General features: G+C 35.0%; 5 protein-coding genes across 5 annotated transcripts; 1 reads left to right on the top strand and 4 right to left on the bottom strand.

The window, feature by feature from the left end:
• The first annotated feature begins 252 nt into the window (after positions 1–252).
• On the top strand, positions 253–5,757 carry LOC144849615 (macrophage scavenger receptor types I and II-like). Its single transcript, XM_078706582.1, has 3 exons — positions 253–400; positions 1,910–2,245; positions 2,496–5,757. Exons 1-3 carry the CDS (start codon positions 322–324, stop codon positions 2,726–2,728), a joined length of 648 nt encoding a protein of 215 aa, XP_078562708.1. The 5' UTR covers positions 253–321; the 3' UTR covers positions 2,729–5,757.
• On the bottom strand, positions 2,758–8,840 carry LOC144849614 (adhesion G protein-coupled receptor L4-like). Its single transcript, XM_078706581.1, has 12 exons — positions 8,680–8,840; positions 8,089–8,218; positions 7,814–7,872; positions 7,355–7,472; positions 7,136–7,239; positions 6,552–6,657; positions 6,197–6,411; positions 5,775–5,835; positions 5,535–5,638; positions 4,155–4,317; positions 3,905–3,982; positions 2,758–3,281 (listed from the first exon to the last, which is right to left on the bottom strand). Exons 2-12 carry the CDS (start codon positions 8,191–8,193, stop codon positions 3,216–3,218), a joined length of 1,179 nt encoding a protein of 392 aa, XP_078562707.1. The 5' UTR covers positions 8,194–8,218; positions 8,680–8,840; the 3' UTR covers positions 2,758–3,215.
• Positions 8,841–11,286: 2,446 nt separating this feature from the next.
• LOC144849605 (retinoschisin-like) lies at positions 11,287–12,362 on the bottom strand. The gene is made up of 2 exons (XM_078706570.1): positions 12,284–12,362; positions 11,287–11,651 (listed from the first exon to the last, which is right to left on the bottom strand). The coding sequence occupies exons 1-2, from the start codon at positions 12,339–12,341 to the stop codon at positions 11,293–11,295; spliced, it is 417 nt and encodes a 138-aa protein (XP_078562696.1). The 5' UTR covers positions 12,342–12,362; the 3' UTR covers positions 11,287–11,292.
• Positions 12,363–15,715: 3,353 nt separating this feature from the next.
• LOC144850195 (uncharacterized) lies at positions 15,716–18,119 on the bottom strand. Its single transcript, XM_078707428.1, has 3 exons — positions 17,875–18,119; positions 17,078–17,413; positions 15,716–16,471 (listed from the first exon to the last, which is right to left on the bottom strand). Exons 1-3 carry the CDS (start codon positions 17,942–17,944, stop codon positions 15,897–15,899), a joined length of 981 nt encoding a protein of 326 aa, XP_078563554.1. The 5' UTR covers positions 17,945–18,119; the 3' UTR covers positions 15,716–15,896.
• A 1,774-nt stretch (positions 18,120–19,893) lies between these two features.
• Positions 19,894–21,145, bottom strand: LOC144849571 (dolichyl-diphosphooligosaccharide--protein glycosyltransferase subunit DAD1-like). Its single transcript, XM_078706522.1, has 3 exons — positions 20,811–21,145; positions 20,400–20,541; positions 19,894–20,147 (listed from the first exon to the last, which is right to left on the bottom strand). Exons 1-2 carry the CDS (start codon positions 21,019–21,021, stop codon positions 20,411–20,413), a joined length of 342 nt encoding a protein of 113 aa, XP_078562648.1. The 5' UTR covers positions 21,022–21,145; the 3' UTR covers positions 19,894–20,147; positions 20,400–20,410.
• Positions 21,146–21,240: the final 95 nt, after the last annotated feature.

The raw sequence follows: 21,240 nt of genomic DNA, 5'->3' as shown, positions 1-21,240 counted from the left end.
AAACAACTTAAAGGTAAAGATACCTTGAAATTAATCTACAAAACGACTTACCGACGTAATCTAAAAATGAATTAATAAAACACTAAATAGACAGAACCAAATATACCAACAATGAATAGAACAATGCCCTTAATCCTACTCACTATAAATTATAGATGACTCACAATTAATGAACCGCATTTCAACCGTAAAACGAAGAACTAAATATTTCTTTTGTATAACACGGAAATAAAAGCAACATATAAAATTCACTCTCGGTAAGGATCCGTACAGAACCAGACGACATAAATTACGGTACTATCGTTCAAGGGGGCATCTGAGATGACTAAATACGTACAGAGTGGAGAATGTAGTGCCAGACATCACATTGTAATACTATTAGTTCTTTTGACGGTTGGTAGTAAGTAGCTTTTAAAATTGTTTTAGTAAAAAAACAAAGGTAGACTAAAATGTTTTATTCTAAATACTTATGTTTCACCTTTCTCTTTTCCAACCAGACTTTATCGAGAATACATTCCATACATTTGTAACAGCGCTTTGTCTATTCACATTACCGATAACAATTCCGACTTTACTCTACCGCTAATGTTACGTTTCGCTACCGCTAAATGTTTCGGTTATTCATGCACCATTTAAAAAAGTCTAAAAATAGACCTACAAACAAATCAAATAGTACTTGGGTTAAGTCAACAAGACGGAAATGATGAACTGCTGTAGGCCTATAGATAGCCAATTGTACTAAAACTTACTATAAAGAAATGATTTAGCACACAGGTAGCATAACAAATCACGTGCACCCATTAAACAATAATTGTATAGCCAACAAATCCGTCCTGAGATCGTATGGATCGTGAGAATGAATTATGAATATGACATTATGTATCTTATTACCCAGCATGCATCTCGAGCTAACGTCTAAAAATGCGCATGCGTAGCATATAATTAATTACTCAAAACTTTTCAAAAAAGAGCGGCGCGTGTCGTAGCCTACACCACGTGTCGTCGTCACGTGTGCAAATTCAACAGACAGCAGCGCGAGCAGCAGTCTAGTTAGCAGCACATGCAGCAGACTATCGCGGCAGGAACATAACATCTAGGAATACAACATTTTATCATAAAATTAGGACTACCTACAGTAGTAGACGCAGCTCAGCTAGGCCTCAAAACCAAGGCAACGTAAGTAGGCCCATATCTTAATCTGCGCACAGAAATATAAGTGGCCGGCTGGGGCTGTCGACGTCTATCTAGCCTAGTTCTACCTAGAGTAGAGGCCTAGCTAGTAAAGTGACCAGGGCTAGACTCTAGGCATAGTTCACATGCAAGCAGTCCGCCTAGTGCTAAGTACTAGGCCTAAGCCTACATATTCCTACCTATTTTTTTTAATATGCCTAGGCAACTACTAAAAGGTAGGTACGGTAGGTCGCGGCTAGTTATTAAATAGCCTGAGAAATGTTCATTTCTATGCCTAGATACGGTACCATACCGTATATCCATACTTCTGGCTACTGATTCAGTGAAGGCTGATGCCAGGGTAGGCCTACGTAGTAACGGTAGTGCCAGCCGGCGTTGTCTGTCGGTATCCCTACCTCACCGCAAACGAACCCTACCCGGCAATTTGTAATCGGAATCAAAAGATATCCGCGTATTTCGCTCCGGATACGCTGTTACAAAGTAATGCAATGATTTGATGTTAAGTGTACGGTCGGACGGTACGTTTGGGAAAACGACTAGTAGGCCTATATATAGTAGGCCTAATCTACTACATTTCGGCAAACGTCACACGACGAAGGTGACCAAGTGTGTTTAGAATACGTAGGCCCTATATATTATTACAAAATAACAAAAGGTCTACATGTATTATTTAGGAGAACCTTTCCTGTTATGGCAACATTTTCAATCCATCTTGCAGGTAATGTTGCATATGACTTACGCTTAGTGAACGGTAATTCAAAAAATGAGGGTCGTGTTGAAATACTCGTGGACGGTAGTTGGGGCACGATATGTGATACACATTGGTGGGTAGCAGAGAGCGATGCCGTATGTAAAAAGCTAGGCTATGAACATGGATCTCACACGTATAAAGGAGCCTATTTCGGTGAAGGACCGGATCAGATTTTGTTCTACAGCGTTAATTGTAGTAAAGGTATGGACTTTGATGACTGCCAGTTTGAGCCTACGTCGATTCAACCTTGTTCACATCATCGTGATGTTGGAGTAAAATGTAATACCGGCGAGGATGATGATGGTAAGTTTTAAACATCCTATTGTCTAACAACGGAAAGACGTACTCAAGAAACAATAGGCAATTAGAAAAAAATTCTCCAATCATTTAATTTAGGCCTATATGCTGCTAATTAGAACTTTACAGCTTAACCTATAGGCAATCTATACAGTAAAAAAATCACCGTAAGTGTTTTAAAGACTTAATGTTCAACAAACTCTCTATAGACCTAAAAAATTAAACATTTTAAATGTGAATTGATATCTTTTATTAGGTTCTGGTAACAACAAAATGTTGGTGGGCGTAATAGTCATTGTTCTGTTAGTTATTGTCTGTGTGATCTTCGGAATTCATATAATCCGCAACAGAAGAAGAGCTCGTAATGAGCATGCGCATCGCAGAATTAAATCAGAAGAAGAGGAACAACAGACAAAGCCTATTAATGAAAAGGAACTCGTAGAAAATGAAGCACAAAAACCTGAAGAAACCGAAACGAAAGAAGTTTAGATTTCTATAATGTTGATATTATTTTAACCTCAGACTAATATACATTTAGCGTTTTGACAAACTTGCAACTATATGTCTGAAAAGTTTGTCTAAATGTCCGACATTTTGCTTATATCGTATTATACAAACAATTGTTGATTGATTTAAAAATTCTAGCTTTTAAATTCTAACTTTTTGATTTAGTAGATTTGTACCTTAACTAGGCCTACCTTTTAAATATTCCTAGTAAGATTAACAATAGTTAAATAAAATGGTATTTTAATGCCTCGTTGCAATATATATATATATACATATAGATACTAATCTACGTACATTATACGTAAACTGATGCATACAATGCAAATATCACAGTTCAATTATTAAAGTTTGCAATTTTAGGTGAGTGTATTCAAGTTGTGGTGTCTATACACACGATCCCCGATTGAAATACTAATAATTATAATACATGGAGTCGAGAGTATTCCCATTTTGTTTTGAATTTAACTTTTTAAAGTTGACTTTGAGCAACGGTTGAATGTCCTGCTGTCGTCATTGCGTTAGTACTTTTAGTCCCCTGTTGTAAAAAAAAATCAATTAACTTAGATAATAGAGAGGTTTCGCAATCTTACGAATACGATAACGAAAACGGATACGTCACGCACACGTATTCGTTTTCGTAAGCCATAAAAAAAATCTGTTTCGCATGGCAACGAAATATTGAGGCGCGTCCAAAATATGACTGCGGTAAATTTGAGCGAAGCGCAGGTACGTGTTGCTTGGTGCTTGGCTGCCTAGGCCTAGCGTAACATCAAAGCGAGTGAGGACTTTAAAAACTGCTATTTATCAAAATTGATCTGGCATTTTAGTAAATTACTTTAGTAAATTACTTTCAATAAATCTATAATTATATTATAATCATGAATCATTCCTAATTCAAATGCAAAATGTGCAAAATAGATCAAAAACTATACTCGTTTTGTAGTTACGAATATGACTGGTGATATTCGTCAACACGAATACGCTTTACGAATATGAAATGGGGATCAGCTCAAAAGTTTCACAAATGTATGACGTATCCGTTTTCGTTATCGTATTCGTAAGGTTGCGAAACCTCCCTAATAGGTAAAAACATTACACAGATAGGAAATTGATCTGATAATACTCAGTAGTAATTAATGACTATAACTCTGTACTTGCCTGAGAGGTCGATAGATCTTTGATCTTGTTGTTCAATCGAAAGTGTTTTGCCATCCATTTTTTCCCAGCTCCGCAGATCTGTAAAATAATATTTATCTATAATATAAATGATAACTAAAAACAAAATAATCAGTAATATAACGGTAAAAACTCAATCATTAACAATAGTTTTACTAAAAATAACCAACAGAACATCTCGTGATTTCGTATTTTTATTAGGCCTATATGTTTTTGTTTTTTTGTTACTGACCTCATTGTCCAGCAGGCAGCAAACAACAAATACAAAAACACCTTGTAAAGAGTTCAGAATATTAAAGAGGTAGACAACAAACAGGCTCGCGTTGGCAAAAGCTCCCAATACCCACGTCACACCAAGAATAGGGAGAAGTACGAAGCTTCCTCTGACAGCGGTTCTAAAAATGGCAATATCAGGGTGTTAAAATATGTGGAAACATGTATCTGTACTTTATATTTTACTATGTTTCTCTAGTATTGTCACCATAATATTGTAATAGATCACATTGAGGTGGTTTCATAAAAGATACTCAAAATCACTGATTTATACCAGTGGTATCTGCATATGACAATATTTGTCCAGTATCATAGACAAATTCCGTAATACAGCATCCCATGCGTTCAGATATGATGCCTGTATCATGGACGGTTAAGTTAAGAGTTAGGTTATGAATTGATACATGATTTACATATGTTTCACATAAGATAATGTATCACGAAAGTTGCCTGGTCAAATTTAGAAACAGTACCGAGAATCGGCTACTATGGCTCTGTCACTGACAGATATCAAACTGTACATATTCATTAAAACAGCTAATAAGCTACTCTTTTTAGATCTAAATAATACGAGGTGTACCGCTCAACTTACCATATTCATTATTTTTATCAATAGGCCTATATTTCCCTAAACAGGTCACGAATTTCCTTAATACCCAGTTATTATTTTTCTCTGTCGTGGCATAACCACAACTTCATCTATTACAATACGTAGTTATACCACGAAGGAAATGAATAATTCATATATATTGATATACACAATTATCTTATTATTGACACATTGTTGTTGGCCAGATTGTTACGGATATGGAACTTTGTATGCATTTAATTTGTATTGATTATTTCTAATTTCAACAAATTACATCCGTTAATAATGATATTGTCCTTTCTTGGCACATTAGATTGATTATAGAAAATTTACATTACAATGAGGTTTTATTTTAATTATTATATGCAGTATGCCCAGCCTATCCTAGATTGTATAACTGTTATTAGCTTTTACCAAATTGCTTTTTCAAATCTAATTATTTTACTTATTTATGATTGACAGATCTCTCTCATTTTTCTTGTACAGTTTGTAGGATAATTATAGTGTAACATTAAGATACATTGCCTTACATTCGTTGTATATGATTTTTTTATTCTTGTTATACATTTCAGTAACTTTAAACTCATTTAAGTCTGCGATGGATCTTTCCAATACAAAACAGGCACATGTATTATTTTAAATTTTCATTTTGAGTATAACGAAATACGTTGATACAGTAGCATGCTTGGTTGTCTCCGATTCAGTTCATAGGGCCTAACAGACAAGACAGAACTAAACAAATTTCGTTACCTTAGTTGTTTATATTCCTTTTGTATCTTCGGCGGTTTTCTTAACATTGGTCCCGATCTTTTGTAAATAACGTAAACCATTTTTGCCAATACTACTATATTTACCTGTAATAATTGTAATATAATTATGAATTGTGACTTGCGAGTTTGTGACGATGGTGTTCCAGTGTACGGTGTAGGTTCTCTGTACAAACTGACACAGTTTTATTTATTTAATGTTGTTGTTGAAATAAAAGCTTACCCCAACTATTAAAAGTGCTGGAATTGCAAAAACCAATCGGCAGCTACTTCTCAGCCAGCACCTAAAAATGCAATGAAGATCGTAACCTCAACTTGATATTAGTTTTTCGTGGTTTTTTTTATGGTCTACCTGAGCCAACTGCATGGTCACACTTAATATGTTAAACAATTTAATCGAACTATAACTCTCCTCCTAACTTCCGGTTATATCTCCATCAAAACATCCACCATTGTCACATTCCCTTATCGGTATCTATCAACTCTTACGCACTTCATCCATCGTTTTCTTTCCATCTTGGCCACCTAGCATCTCGAATCCAAATCCAACCTGTTCCGTCTCTCAAAGCAATAGGCCCACTCTTCCACTCTCAAGCAATCTCTCTACTTCCACCTCTCAAAATAATTTAGTGAGCTGTCTCTTACATTGTTTCAGTGACATAACAGTCATATCTGACTGCAGCAAACACGCCGATGAAACATGCTGGTGTCAGGTAACAAAATAGCATGTAATGCATCAGCTTCAATTTGTTGGATGCGTTCTTGATCACTTTAATGACGAGAAAACATGCTTCCGCCAGCATCCACATGAACATACAGAAGATGAGATAGTGCAGAAGAATCGCAACGAACTTACACGACTATAATAGAATAAAAAATAAGCATTTACGTCGGTTTGTCAGTCAGTCTTTCGGTATCGGGCAACTACTCTATCTTTGTCATTGAATGTCACTGATCTCACCAGTACTAGTGGTTTATGGGTCATTCTTTCAACCATTACCTTTTGTTCTGTTTTGTTAATGGCAGTCAGAAAAAGCAAGTCAACGCCAAGCATACACACAATAAGATTGACGTGGATCTTGTGACGCACAGACATTTTGTCACATCTACCAATAAAAGAAGAGGAGAAAGTGAATCATAAGCCTCTTTCTCTTTCATTTATTTGTTAAAAGTGTCCAAATTGACACCTATATCTGATCATAATGTTAGGGCCTACATGAGCTTCGAATTTTTTTAACAAGTTACTTTGGAATTTGCGAGCATGGTTCGATATCATTTTAAAACAACCGCCGCTACTGTCTGACCTCCTAGTGACAGTAAACCGTTAGTTTGATGTATCAAATCAAATCACCGTCAAGCTAGATACAACGTCAGGCCAGACCATTTAAATGGTGGTTGCAGCTTTTCAGACATATCGAAGAACACTGGCCTAGCATACTTTGGAAATATTACAGGTGGACCACGACATATCAGCACGCGCCTTTATTGTGATGACTATGATGTACGCTTTTGCAAAGCAATTCTATGGAGTACAGTAGTGAATTAATGGAAGCCATGCTAAGGTTGTTGAAACGAATTAAATACCTCAATACAACATATACCAATAGACATATTATCAACGTCGCAACCGATAGGCTTAGTCCAATTATTGTAATCCAAGAATTTATGACGTCGTCTTCTGCTGACATCTTGAAAGGTAAGAAAAACATACAGTATAAATGTGTTGTTCCTGTTATTACATAATGTCCAACTTTGTTAGATTGCCTTTGTTAAAACAAAGTAGGCCTATATGTACTATTATACCTCATCATCCGAGACCTGCATAAGAACAGCAAAGCTTGTCATATGAGAACAGAAACAGTGGATAACCTGTGTTGTAGAATTGTAGTTGAGCATCTGACACCCTCTTGTTGACCATTTGCTGAAAGTTGAACACAAGTTAATTTTTCGAACTGAACTTATAATATTCTCAAGGAATCACGAATATTTAGGCGTATTAGTATGATGTAAAGGATTTGGCTCCCGTATTCACCCGGCGTTCAGTGTTTTATTTCCACATATATTTTTTAATAAAATGTTATTTTCATGATACCGTACATGCGTTCCATTTGAAACACATGAGGTTTAATATCACGGAATTGTCCAGGGAAACTGGACAAATCCAGATATAGTACCTTGTTCGGCTACAATGTTGGTGAGTACCCGGTCTGTAGATTGCATTCAGTTTTCTAATTTTATGCTACAACGACGAAATATAATTACCTCGATTTTATATCGTAAAATACACACAGGGAATGCTTTTCTATATATTCTGATGATTCCTGTAAGAGAAAGGTATTGTTGTATTATTGACGTCACTCCGACTGATTTTATCATCATGCATCTGGATTAATGTTAAGATTCTCATTTTTGTTGATATAAAGTTTGCGGTACACCACGTATATTAAGTTCTGAAAAGAACATTTTATGATGTGCGTCATTGTTATATTTATTGTAAACCTCTGTACTATTTCTAAGAAGTGATTTGTTTAGCTTACATCAAATGGGTTGATTGGCAAACTTAACTCCACTTGTCCGGCAATAAGGGTGTCGTTTATTCCGTAGATACTTATCGATATTAACCCACTAATGAGTATAAACATATCATCTCCATCGTGTAAATCATTGCTGCAAAATTAAATTTATTGATTATACCATGGAAGAAAGAATAATTATTTTTCCTCCATGATCATACATATTAGGAAATGGTAAAGATAGATTGTTTGTACAGATTAAATTACCCATGATGCTCCTGGTCACGCAAATTGAAAGCTCCCTAAGTTAGTGGAATTTTGAAAGAGAAGAGAAGAAAATTAAAGAATCCATTATGAATTGTAACAGTCAGAGTGACATGGTCAAAGATCATTACAGACGATTTACCATTTAAATGGTTGAAGAAACTTTATTTTGTCATTGGTATTTATACCAACATCTTTACTTTACGTTGTGTGCCACTACGTTCACAATACGTTTGTATCAAAATATTAACGTTTTACTAATTCATGTAATGTTATAACGTAGATGTCTGGTCCGTTAGCCACTAATCATGTTCAAATTAGATTGTATCAAAGTATTAACGTTTTACTTACGTCGTGTGATCATAATCTACGTAGACATCTGGTCCGTTAGCCACTACGTCACGTTCAAAATAGACGGAAACCAGTACCGGTACCACTATATAGTTTTCTATTAAAACATAAAATATTGAAATCGTTTGTTATGTTATATTCCAATTAGGTACGGTGTTAGTGACGAGCAGGTTAATCAAAAGAGTACAGTATATTTAAAATTATGCAAATTATAATTTATCCCGTATCACATTAATTTCAATCAGTTGTACTGGTAACCTTGGTAATTTACGCTTTCGGCTGTGGGATAGTTGTTAGAATACACGATTGTTTGATTGATTAGTACTTTTTCCAAAGTATTACTTGCTATTGTTTGTATAATACGTCCTCTGTTGTATATTGTTTATAGGAGTCCCTTAGTCTGGGTTCCAGATGAGTTTTGAATTAATTTTTAAAAAAAATATTGGCACATATGTCGTTTCATACGTGTACTCGAAATAACTACAGACTTGGGGCAAGTCTCTAGGAGTCCCTGTTTCTAAATGCAAAATTGTATTTTACCTTTGTTTGCCGAAACTTTAACGCTGAAAAACACTGATTCGTCGTTGGCAGTTTTAATCTCCTGGTGAACGACGCTGCTTGGATTGCCAATCCATGAGGCCTTTGAATCTGAAATTAATTTCACGGAATTTAGGTATCAAACATATTCAACTTTCCGATTATAATTTTTTTATTATACGGTAATTGTTTATTACCATGAAAAACATAATTTAGTCTTTTTCTGTTAAAAGATGAGACAATTACTGCATTTTATTACCCTGGTAAAAATATTGATAAAAACAACATTAATTGATTTTCTGTCATCGATAGATAGATAGATTAGGAAACCAGTGTGTACTACTAAGAATAGATAAATATAAATTTATTTTTTAAGTATAAAACTCACAGACTGACTGGTGCTCAAAAGATATAACATCACTTTCTGAACTCCTCAGGGCATGTACAATATCAACTTCTTTTGACGCCATCCATGAACTCAGTGATTGCCCAGCCTTTATATGAAATAACATTAACTGCATTTAGTATATAGCAAAATATTTTAGTTTATAAGAGATAATATGAATACAAAAAAACAAACATTAGCGAATCTAACCTGCATTTCTTCTGAAGAAGAAGCTGTCCGAGAAGGACAGTAAAATTGCCAAGCAGGTTAGTCTTTCGAAAATAATTAATAATGAATATCCAAAACCAGATGTTTTTATCATATGAGATAATATTTTATGCACTTATAAACCGTTTTATTTTATTTTTTATTTTATTTCAACTACATCCAACAGCGAAAAAATAGAAAATTATAGGATGCCTTAAAAATATTTTGATATAAATATATACGTTAAAACACAGAGAAATATGAAACATACAAAATGGTAAACGTAGCTGTAAGAAATTTAGATTTAAAAATTGACAAACTGTAAAACAAATATTGAATCGTTCCTTAGCATATGCGCTTAAGAAACACCATATCCAAAGAAATGACAGATAAAACAAAAATAAATGAATAAAGATAACTGGTGGGGTTTGAGTCGAGATTAAAGGGAGAGAGAGAGAGGGGTTCATCGGAGGTTGGTTCCAGAACTTCCAGCACACATCAGTCAGTATTCAGAAAACAATTTAGAGTTTGTTAGAGCTATAAAAAAGCATTGAAATTAAAACTTACAATAGTACCGTCGGCAGAAAGAAACAGGATCTCCGTAGTTGATGACGTTGTCGGGTTTGCTGTGGTTGATGTCGCCGTTGTCGGGTTTGCTGTGGTTGATGTCGCCGTTGTCGGGTTTGCTGTTGTTGCTACTACAAACACAACAATAATAATAATGTGTAGAGATGATTCTAAAGCTTTGTCTACACTATCAAACTAGTTTGACAAAATAGTGTTATGTGCCCAAATATGGTATTGATATGACATCATCGTCTCCCATATATTGACGCATCACATTAAACATAAATGTGTAGACAGAGCTTTAGACAACAGAGGCTACACGACGATGTTCTAATGATACTGAAAACAAACTTATCGTAGAGTTGATTTTCTAAAGTTTCCTAGTAGTAAATAAAATATAAAAAAATATTACCTTTACATCCAATAACTTCAAATCGTAAACTGACATAGCCACTCCACCCCGTTGGATTGATACGGATGAAGCGAGCCAAGACAGACTGATAAAATGTGTTTGTTACCTGGGTATTACTATCCGAATTTCCTGGAAAAACCTAAAATATCGTTACCAGTACTTTATTAACAATTACAGAAAACTTGAATATCCATGCTTTTACTAAATAACTTATAATATATGTATATTTATATATAAACACAACAGGCAAAGAACATTAATTCTAAACCGCCCGGTTATATACTGAAATTTAATTAATTAATTTCAATCAAATCAATCAAAATCAACATTTATTTCCAAGAAGGTGGCGTCACCAAAAAAGCAAAAGCTTGTGTCAGGGACGCCAAAACAAAACATTCAAAAGCAGAACATATAAAATAAGACACAGAAATTTGAAACGATAAAGATAAGGAAATCTGTGAGAATTTATATATTATATATACAGGTAATTCATATCGCCATCTGCTTAAATAATTAGCCTACTTACTACCTCTTCTGATCCAAACTCATCCACTATATTTTGCAACGGTAAACTGACATCAGTCCTGTAAAGAACTTTGTATGACGTCACGTAAAAAGACGCATGACTTCTTCCTTGTGTTATTACTCCAGTTACTTTGTTGATTTCTAGAAGATCAGCTTGTATCCATTGGTTATTGTCTTGAGCACCTGCAGTCCAACCTCCTCTTCCTCCACCATCATTTTGCATATTAAGACGTCCACGATCGGCTCTACGTTCGTAATTGTATTCACTAGAAGCCGTCAGCTCCGCAGTTCCCTGTTCAACGCCAAGAGCTTCGGGCGCGGTACATGACTCCGTTGCCGCTGCGAGAGACAAAGATGATAATGGTTGGAAGTTTTTTTGCAGTAACATATGCCTATTCATATAGCGTCGTACGACGACGAGGTCCGATGAGGTAAAAGTTGTTTTTGTTTTTGACGACCTAAAGTACGCCCGACGCTATCTCAAGACGACTCGTCTCGTCGGGATGATTCAAGGCCAACTCAGACGGCATTGTACGACGAGGCTCGACAAAATGTCTTAACTTGTCGTGCTGTCTGAGTTGAATCCCTACGAGACTAGTCCTCTTGAGATAGCGTCGGGTGTAGTTTTTTAGGTCGTCGGTAAAACAATCAATTTTATTTTCTTCCGACGAGACGATTGGTCGCTGTCTGAGTTTTGGATACATTATAGGCCTTGTAACAAACATATTATTGAGAAAAAAATAATTTACGTTTAGACAGAACGGACACTATTATTGAAAAGGGGACGAAGACAGACATTTCCAACCGTTGTTCATCTTCACAAATCCGAAATTATGTTTATAAAAGCAAAGCAACACATTTACGCCATATACTTGAAACGTTTTAATGATCAGCTGGTTGGAAGTTAAGACAACGCAAGATAAGTAATAACGGATAAGGAAGAATAAGCTATCAGAGAAAATAGTTCTTACCGAACACACACACGGACAACATGATACCAGACAACACGATTCCAATCAACAGGTTCATGTTGTTTTATACATACGTCCATATAAGGTAAACTAAAAATGATATAAAAAATATCTATTAGAATTAGAAATCGAAGAAATTATGTGAACCGGTAAATATCGAGAAATATCCCTTGCAAATCACCTACAAAAATAGCCGTTGACCTACTGTATACTGCGCGGGTTATGAATACTCGGCATATTCATAATGATTACCCATTTTTTTGTCTTATGTGAGATCATCCCACTTTTATTTCCATCATATAAATTTTTAATATAAATACTGTATAGTAATTTATGCATATTTGTTATAAACATTGTATTTTTGTTATCATGTGTATATCATGATTATTGTTGTAATCTTTTCCATTATCATTATTTACCATAATTCTCTCTTATCTTTTTATGTATGATTACCCATTTTTCTATCGTGCCCATGAATATTTTTTTAACAATGGAAATTAACATATGTTTTTAAATCTATTAATAAAGACCTCGTTGCATGACTGTTGTTGCATGGATACAACAATTTATTGTCATTATTGGGCTTTATTATTAAAATACCGAAATGATAAATGAAAGGATTAGGCTAGTTTATACGAGGGTGGTATCATATTTAATGATAAACGGTTTACATTCATTCGCAATCAATAGTTTTTTGGGGGTTTTTGTTCTAGTAAATGTCTTTTGAGGCCAGTTCGAATTTTTGTTATCATCTACTCTTCTGTTTATTTTATCGAAAACTTTAAAATGTGAAGCCCATAATAATTTACGAACTACGGATGCGCTCTAGAAATTTATGTTATTTCTTATGACCATTACACAAAACGCTGAGCGGTTTCCGCTCAGGATAGATACATATTCGTTGTGCGACAAGCTACGCGGTTTTCCGCTTTACAGTTACCGCTCGTCCGTGTAAATTGGCCTTTACCAGTTAATACTACTGTATTCCCCTACAATATTCTCTCATTCACTGTGCATTGTCGATAGGTGGTTGGAGATTCCTCCCCTCTGTCCGTCCGTAAAGAAATAAAGTGAAAAGGTCTTTACATGGAGAAATAAGTTATTTCTTCATGAGTTGAATAACGTTAAACGCTCAAGAATAAAACGTATTTATTGAAATATATTATAAAAGACACTTTCACTGATGAAACCCGAAGCTAATTTTTCTGGTTCTTTTACTTTATCGTTTTGATTTAGCTTTTTGCTTATTTTATTTTGTATCTCTATTGAGAATCAGCCACTGATATCCACATCAATGTCATTTTTTCGTTGCTTATTTTATTTTGTATCTCTATTTAGCCAGTGATAATACCCACACCATTGTCATTTTCAGTAATTTGCCTTTGGATTTACATTTAAGACAGATAGACATATTGCATTAAAACACCTTCTATGCTTGTGTATCCAAGGTATGCCTACTATACCAATATGTTCAATAATTGGGTTTTAATTGGACTGTCTTTACCGCATACACGTTATGCCTACTTATTTTGATCGATTTCTCTTTCCGTTATATTTAATATTTATTTGCAATAAAATGTTCATTAAAAACAAATAAAATATATTTTAAAATAAATATGAAGCATACTTACATTTTGTAAAAGGATGGTCATTCCCAGTGATGTTTTTAAAATAGATAGGCTTAATGTGAACTTGGTAGTAAACTCGACAAGAGCGCATCATGCACTTATATCATGGTTCCTCCAATCATCGCACAACACGTGTAGGTTTGTTATTGGAAGAGAATGGCCACTCAATACCAATGTATAAACAGAGTATAAAATATTCTTCAAATTTAATTGCAACAAATATATATTACAGGATACGGTTTCCATCGGTCTTATATAAAAAAACACAAGGCCTATGCACCAAATGTGAAATGAAGTACAATCTATTGTAAACATTTCTTTCGATGACATACTATTGGAGTATTATATTTCTGTTCATCTCATCATGGTTATGTCACTTAGTTTACTATAAAATACTAATTTACAACTGTTTTTTTTAATACTCTTTGTTACGATTATACATTGTTTATACACGGAGTATTTATAGGTTAATGAGACTATATTGTGATTATGAAATAGACTGTATGATAATCGATGTATTGGATCGTTTCCATTTTTAGACCGCATTGTGATAATTGCTCTTTATTATTTTTTTCTGTATAGAAAAGAAAGATTAACAATACAACATACGTGTTTATAGGGGTTTAAATCATTGCTATATTCAAAACATTTTAGCAGATCACAATAGTTTACCATTACAAAGCGTCACGAGATAGATTGTATTTGACTATCGACAGTCACTTGTGATAATGTATTACGGAATTTGGCATAATACTGGAGAAATATTGTGATGTAGATGTGATGAGAGGACTGATGATGTCAATGTGTCTGCAAGCCATGCTATTTGTTTTGGGTGACATGATACCATGTACTGTACTGGTCAGATGTTTTGCCCTACTCTGACGTAATTTGTACTTCATACTAAGTACATTTGAGAATACTTGCAAAAGAATTATTAATTCTCGGGTGGGACTCGAACCCACGATCTCCAGATCACTAGCCTGGCGTTCAAGTATTCTCAAATGTACTTAGTATGAAGTACAAATTACGTCAGAGTAGGGCAAAACATCTGACCAATTCTCAACTCCCTAACGCAAAGCTACTCCACAGTAGTTTAATACAATGTACTGTACTATTATACATATCGGCTGTGTTCTACCTTTCACTGAAGATAAAAAATTATATGATAAATGATACTTGTTATGTGACGTTAATCAAATGAACAGAAACCTATAATTAGAAATAATTATGTAATGGAGTCTTTGATTATGCACTGCTGTATTGTAATCACGTGTCAAGTTTGTCATTATTGTAATTAATGAAGATATCTTGCATAGCAACGTTTTTAAGTTGATTTCAAGAACTAATGTAATTTCCAATATATGAAATTATTAGGTGTAAATTACAATTGTGATATTAATGCAATAGGTTGTAGGGTCTCCATATAATGTGATTAGATAAATTAAATCGATACATGTTGATGTTTACATCAATCTTATAAATATTATGTGTCCTCGCTAACGGGTTTATGTTACAATAATGAGTATCAACTTTAAAGATATTTTCCTTCTGAAACTATAGTCTAAAGCTCTGTTTACACTATCAAATTATTTTTACAAAAAAGGTGTGATGTGCCCAAATATGGTGGTGATATGCCCAAATATGGTAGTGATATATCATACATATCATCATATCCATATGTGGGCACATCACATTTTGTTGTCACATAAAGTTTGATATAGACAGAGCTTAATATGCCATTTTAATGTGACATAAAAATTGGGTTTTTTTTGGCAAAAGCGAATAACTGTATTAAAACTACAAAATGGCCAATTTAAAGTTTTATTTTATACATTTTTAATTATTATACTGTACATAATGTAAATGGATGACGAGATACATGTGTTCCAATGTCCAAATATATACGTTTTTCGTTTAAAATAGAAAAGATACCTAAGATCAAAGGCTCACGAATTTGAAAAGACAAATGTTTTAAATCTCGTATTCTACACAACTCTGTGATCCAATGATTCTTCGTATGTAGGCGGTACACTTGATGTATCTGATGGTGGTGCAATCACATTAGGTGCCGTGTACGGAGGGGGTGGTTCTCCTGTATATGGTACACTCTCCTCAATCGACATGTGATCACCAACACATGCATCATCACCCGACGATAGTGGAGGATCTATCATGCCACGGCGTCTTCTACCCTCTTCACTGCGTTGTTGTCTATCAAAGTAACTAGTCCTATCTAAGTGGGATTGTTCGCCTGTTGATAAAGGCGGTGGTATTATATCGCTATTATAAGGAAAATTGTGAAACTGTGATGGTGATTCCGGTGGTGCTGTATCTGAAATTTCCGAATATGCTGGACATGGATCGACTGTCATTATTGTTGGCATGTCCACATAATTGGGTGTCTGTGCAAATTGAGGTTCTTGTCGCACTGTTTGCGTCCGATTCGGGTAGCGATGGTGTCTTTTAATCCCACAAAACAACATTAAGACAGACAGGAGACCGAACGTTCCAAGTCCAATACTAGTTAATCCAACACGTGTGTTATCTTTATATGTAGGCCCTATAAAAAAAATAAAAGTTCAGTTAAGTAATCAAATTTTAACATACGTAGGCCTATAATTATTTTAAGGCAGCGATGTTGGTAAATCATTTTGACATACATCATAACTTATTATTTTAAAGCTTGGTTCCCACTAGAACTAAACCCAACGCAAGCGTTTTAACCAATGACAAACGAAGTTATAGACAGTGAGCAATCACAAGCGAATAAGCCATCGCTTGTGATTGGTCAATTCACTTGCGTTGCGTTGCGTCGCTAGTGGGAACCACGCTTTAGATAAAAATGAAAACAAAAACCATTTATTATGTACCGTACTACAGTAGGATCCCTATAAAAGATACACTTGGATAGGGGTTCCCGTTTACGCAGGAAACACCGATATGGTTTCCCATAAATACGGGGTGTCCGATGGAAGGGATTCTGCTGTCATTTTCTTTTCAAATCTTTTCTTTCTTTTTCATATTTATATTTTGTGTAAAAACAATCAATTGATTGAACGAGTTATGCTGTACTCAGTCTCGTGAATAAATAAAGTGTATTTATATATATCAGTGACGTTGGTAAATATGTTTAAGAAACTTTGTTTTAAAATGTGTTTGAACTTACCAACATCTTCCTCACCGGTATTACATCTTACTCCAACCTCATTATTATGTGAACAAGGTTGAATCGACGTAGGAACAAACGTGCAATCATCAAATGCCATGCCTGTAATACAATTGACGCTGAAGAAAAAAATCGGACCTTGTCCTTTTTCAAAATGGGCGTCTGTATACGTTTGAGATCCAGGTGCAAAGCCTAGTTTTACACATACCGCATCACTCTCTTCTGTCCACCAGTTTGTATCACATATCGTCCCCCAATCGCCGTCCACGAGTATTTCAACACGACCCTCATTTTTTGAATTACCGTTCACTAAGCGTAAGTCATATGCAACATTACCTGCAAGAAGGATTGAAAATGTTTCCATAACATGCTAGGTTCTCCTAAATAATACATGTAAAGGGGGTGGGGGTTGGGTGGGGTGTTCTCTCTAGAGGCAAGGCTGGGCTAAGGTGTCATAATATTTAACACGCCCACGTACCTCTGCCTCCTTCGCACGGCCCTGTTTGGAACAGGTTGTGTGTAGGAAAAGGACCCCATAAAATGCTACTCTCCCTGAGAGTAAATTCAGAAGAATCTTAGATTACAGGGAGATTATCTCCTTGATTGGAGCAGCAAATTGAGAATGAGAATGATTTTCTCAAATCTACACTTATCTAAAATGTCTGTACGGATATTTAAAAAAAACCCATTTACGTGATGCTACTAATAGTAAGACTGACGTAATGGAAAAGAGTTAAAATAATTTGAGATAGACATTTCGTGACTAACAAAGCTTGGCCCGGGTGAAAGGAACTTACCACCAACGACCATCGACGTCAAACACGCTAAGAATACTATGACTTTGGTTGGTCCCTTTTTTGTTGTCATGTCAAAAACGTAGGCTTCTCTTGGCTCGTATGTTATTGATACCACCTATAAATACGTGTTGGTTTTCGTAGTTCCTGACTTGCATAGCATTTGTAGTGTTTACTGAAGCCTGTACAAGAATCATTGTTGTTCTCATATTGTATTTGTGCACCAGTGTCCCATTCTAGACTTTCCTTTCATTTTATCTATAGGCTATTTGCTTGGTAACTGTTATGTAATCCCAATCGGTACGTTTCAGTGATTTGCACATAGTCTGTTTAATGGGCTTGGGAACGGTCCCTATGATCGTCACATAAGATTCCTTTTGAGGTTTTCCTTCTAATGTGTGATCCAGTGGTCTACATATGCCTATTATTTTCGAGTTAAGTGTTGTAGACATACTTCATATTGATGATACTCATCCACTCCGTACATCCTTCGTGTTTAATCGTACTGGGTGTAGACTAAGAGTACCATCAAGGTTACGAACAGCACGGTACCGACTGTCATTTGTCCCACAATGTATATTTAAATATAATGACGACAAACACAAATAATTGTATTTTCGAACACCTGGGAACACCTGATAGCATTTATCCTTATCTGTACATATGTTACAGTTAGTTATTTTTATATTAAGTTGCCATGAGAAAAGCCAATTTCATATTTTTCGTTGATGAACTATTTGACAATAAAGTTATCTTGTATATAGCCTACTGTCAACTTTGTGAATTGTAATAGTCGTATCACTATAAAAGCCATACAATCCGTTTATAGAGGGCGATGTACTTAACAATACAAAGCAGATTATGAATTACATTTCTAGCGTTCAAAAGGTCGATAATTCATCGGCAGCCATCAATACTCCAGTGCCATCTTCAGTGATAACAAAATATAATATACTTTTCTCGCATTCATCCGCCGTCCCCGGATGATAAGAACTACCGACCAATCAGAACAACTTCCAAATATGACCCAATCATGCATCAGGCACCGTCGTCGCGATGACACGTGGTGTGAAAGCTTGACAAATCGTGAGTGTAAACATAGGCCTATATATAAACAAATCAGGCACAGAACATTAATTCTAAACCGCCCGGTGATATACTGAAATTTAATTAATTAATTTGAAACGATAAAGATGAGGAAATCTGTGAGAATGAGAAAAAGTCACCCCAACCGAGACTCGAACTCGCACCGCCTGCTTGATATGCAGTTGTCCTAACCATTAGACCACTGGGGCTTTCATGGTATTGTTCGAACTTTATTGGATAGCGACTCTTTAATTTAATTAATTCTTTGGTTTCCATTGTGAGACCCAACAAAAACATCGCTAATATCTCATCTTGTAGGAAATCACGAACCGAGCCAAGACACTTGTATATAGGGGCCTTCCTTGGGAAAGAGCAGGAAGGCCTACAGTAGGCTAGATCTAAAACAAAATGTACCGTCTGTGGGGCCCCATCATATCCATACACTAGGTAGGCCTACGCCTTTTTAAAAATTGATTTTTTTCAAGAAAGTTAAACGAATAAAAACAAATTCAAAGAGTATCACATGGCTGATTTTTTGTTTTCATCATTTATTTTGTTAATAATACAGTATTTAAATACAGTGACTGGACTGGACAAATTACACAATACATTGTGCAGGAATTAATGTCCAATGGCTAGTAAATCTATGTAAAATGTAATAATATCCATAACAGCTAAATTTAATATAATTTTCATTATTCTTGACCAATCATTCTTCTAAATTTGTAAGTTTTCACTTCATAATATGTCACATGCCAATTGTTTAAAAAGGTTTGATAAAAGTTAAATATCTCAAACCAGACATCATTGTTGACGTACAGGTTTTTCAGAATACAAATAAAAAGAGTAAGTACCGTAACAAGTTCGGAATGTTCACTGGCCAAGATTCAGAGGATTCATTTGTGTTTTTTTTTAGTTACCATGTAGTGCTGTTGAGTGTTTTGATGTCAATTAAATTGTAAAACAGAGTAATCAACAAAAGATCTAATCTCTGTACCTCAAATTAATCCATAACAGATTTATTTATTTTAAGAGTTTAGTATGCTTAGTGTAAAAAAAACAGATAGTTCAGATTTATTTATTTGTTTAATCTGGAAGTTTATATATACAGTAGGGCCTAGGCTTTACTGTACATGGTACAATGCAGTCTGCACTTGGTACTTCTGTTGATTGAAATTCCTTTCTTGATCCTGAAAAGAAAATATGGAAAAAATGATGGTTGTGTGTTGATGGTATGTACCATTATTTGATAGGGGTGTCTATTAAAATTTTATATATTCAAGTTGTAGCACTCTTCTCGGAGAGAATAGGCCAATGTCGGTTTATCCAGGTAAGCTAGTATGCACGAAATAGACTTACAACTGTGTGATTTCAAATTACAGTACAAGCAATTTATTGTTGTGAGAGAATATATATAATGAATAATAAAATAGCAAATTTACCAGAATATTTTTTATCCTATGAAGTTCATAACCACAAGATGTAAAACAACGCTTGCGAAAATAAAATCTGCAAATGCTCTTTCAGATGATATTCCTTGAAATGTGCTTTTATTTTGAGGGTTTACTTGTAGCCTGAAACAAACTAATAAAAAAAGAAAAGATGAAATAGCATAAAGTCTTTCTCTAGCCTAGCTAGGCTTAGTTGGCTTAGCTAGAGAGAGGCCAAAAAGTAAACAACATGCTTTTCATTTTTGTTTATTAAAAATAACCATAATGTTGTTATGTAGGCCATAAATAATTAACTGGCCTTTCAATTCAGGCATAATAATGGTAGTGTGGGTTCAAAATTAAAAACATTTAGCTAGCTAATTAGCTAGTGAGCTTTCTAGCTAGGCCTGGCCCTAGGCTTACCTGCCAGTACAAACGACCCTACGCTTGAAATAAATCCCGACAAGAAAGAGTTGAATGGAAACGTTCCGACAAGACAACAGTAGGCAAATTGGATGATTCCTGTTAACAGAATGTAAGTTAAATATACGTCAATAATTTTCAGTTTCTGCGATGTCTTTGTCATGTATTCATTGTAAATTTTCTGCACTACTGTGGACAAGTTAGCCGACATTTTAATAGTGAAATAAAGTAAGTCTTGCACTGGGACTAAAAAAAAAACTCTTTACGTAGGCCTAGCGAGAGCGGAGAGAAAGAGTCGAGCACCGCTACCAGACGTACGTTCGATCGTACACAAAAATGCGACGTGGCGTGTGTGAACACTTCGTAAGTATGGCGCGCATTAAGTGCAATTCGTATGGAACGCCATTAATGTATTATAGTTACTTGCAAA

The sequence above is a fragment of the Antedon bifida genome, chromosome 8 (assembly GCF_963402885.1).
Source record: "Antedon bifida chromosome 8, ecAntBifi1.1, whole genome shotgun sequence".
Classification (NCBI taxonomy): domain Eukaryota; kingdom Metazoa; phylum Echinodermata; class Crinoidea; order Comatulida; family Antedonidae; genus Antedon; species Antedon bifida.
Note: the sequence above shows the minus strand (reverse complement) of the source record. Positions and strands in the feature narration are given on the sequence as shown.

Bases quoted from the DNA above. Each gene is read 5' to 3' on its own strand.
- LOC144849571 (XM_078706522.1), bottom strand. From the start codon at position 21,021: ATGTCGGCTAACTTGTCCACAGTAGTGCAGAAAATTTACAATGAATAC. The intron at 20,542-20,810 runs GTAAGCCTAGGG...TTTTTTTATTAG, and splicing joins AGGGTCGTTTGTACTGGCAG to TTTGTTTCAGGCTACAAGTA.
- LOC144850195 (XM_078707428.1), bottom strand. From the start codon at position 17,944: ATGACAACAAAAAAGGGACCAACCAAAGTCATAGTATTCTTAGCGTGT. The intron at 17,414-17,874 runs GTAAGTTCCTTT...TCCTTCTTGCAG, and splicing joins GACGTCGATGGTCGTTGGTG to GTAATGTTGCATATGACTTA. The intron at 16,472-17,077 runs GTAAGTTCAAAC...TTTTTTTTATAG, and splicing joins TACCGGTGAGGAAGATGTTG to GGCCTACATATAAAGATAAC.
- LOC144849614 (XM_078706581.1), bottom strand. From the start codon at position 8,193: ATGTTTATACTCATTAGTGGGTTAATATCGATAAGTATCTACGGAATA. The intron at 7,473-7,813 runs GTAATTATATTT...TTCAACTTTCAG, and splicing joins TTTTACGATATAAAATCGAG to CAAATGGTCAACAAGAGGGT. The intron at 5,836-6,196 runs GTAAGAGACAGC...TTGCATTTTTAG, and splicing joins TGTTATGTCACTGAAACAAT to GTGCTGGCTGAGAAGTAGCT.
- LOC144849615 (XM_078706582.1), top strand. From the start codon at position 322: ATGACTAAATACGTACAGAGTGGAGAATGTAGTGCCAGACATCACATT. The intron at 401-1,909 runs GTAAGTAGCTTT...TCCATCTTGCAG, and splicing joins AGTTCTTTTGACGGTTGGTA to GTAATGTTGCATATGACTTA. The intron at 2,246-2,495 runs GTAAGTTTTAAA...ATCTTTTATTAG, and splicing joins TACCGGCGAGGATGATGATG to GTTCTGGTAACAACAAAATG.
- LOC144849605 (XM_078706570.1), bottom strand. From the start codon at position 12,341: ATGAACCTGTTGATTGGAATCGTGTTGTCTGGTATCATGTTGTCCGTG. The intron at 11,652-12,283 runs GTAAGAACTATT...TGTCTCTCGCAG, and splicing joins GTTGTCCGTGTGTGTGTTCG to CGGCAACGGAGTCATGTACC.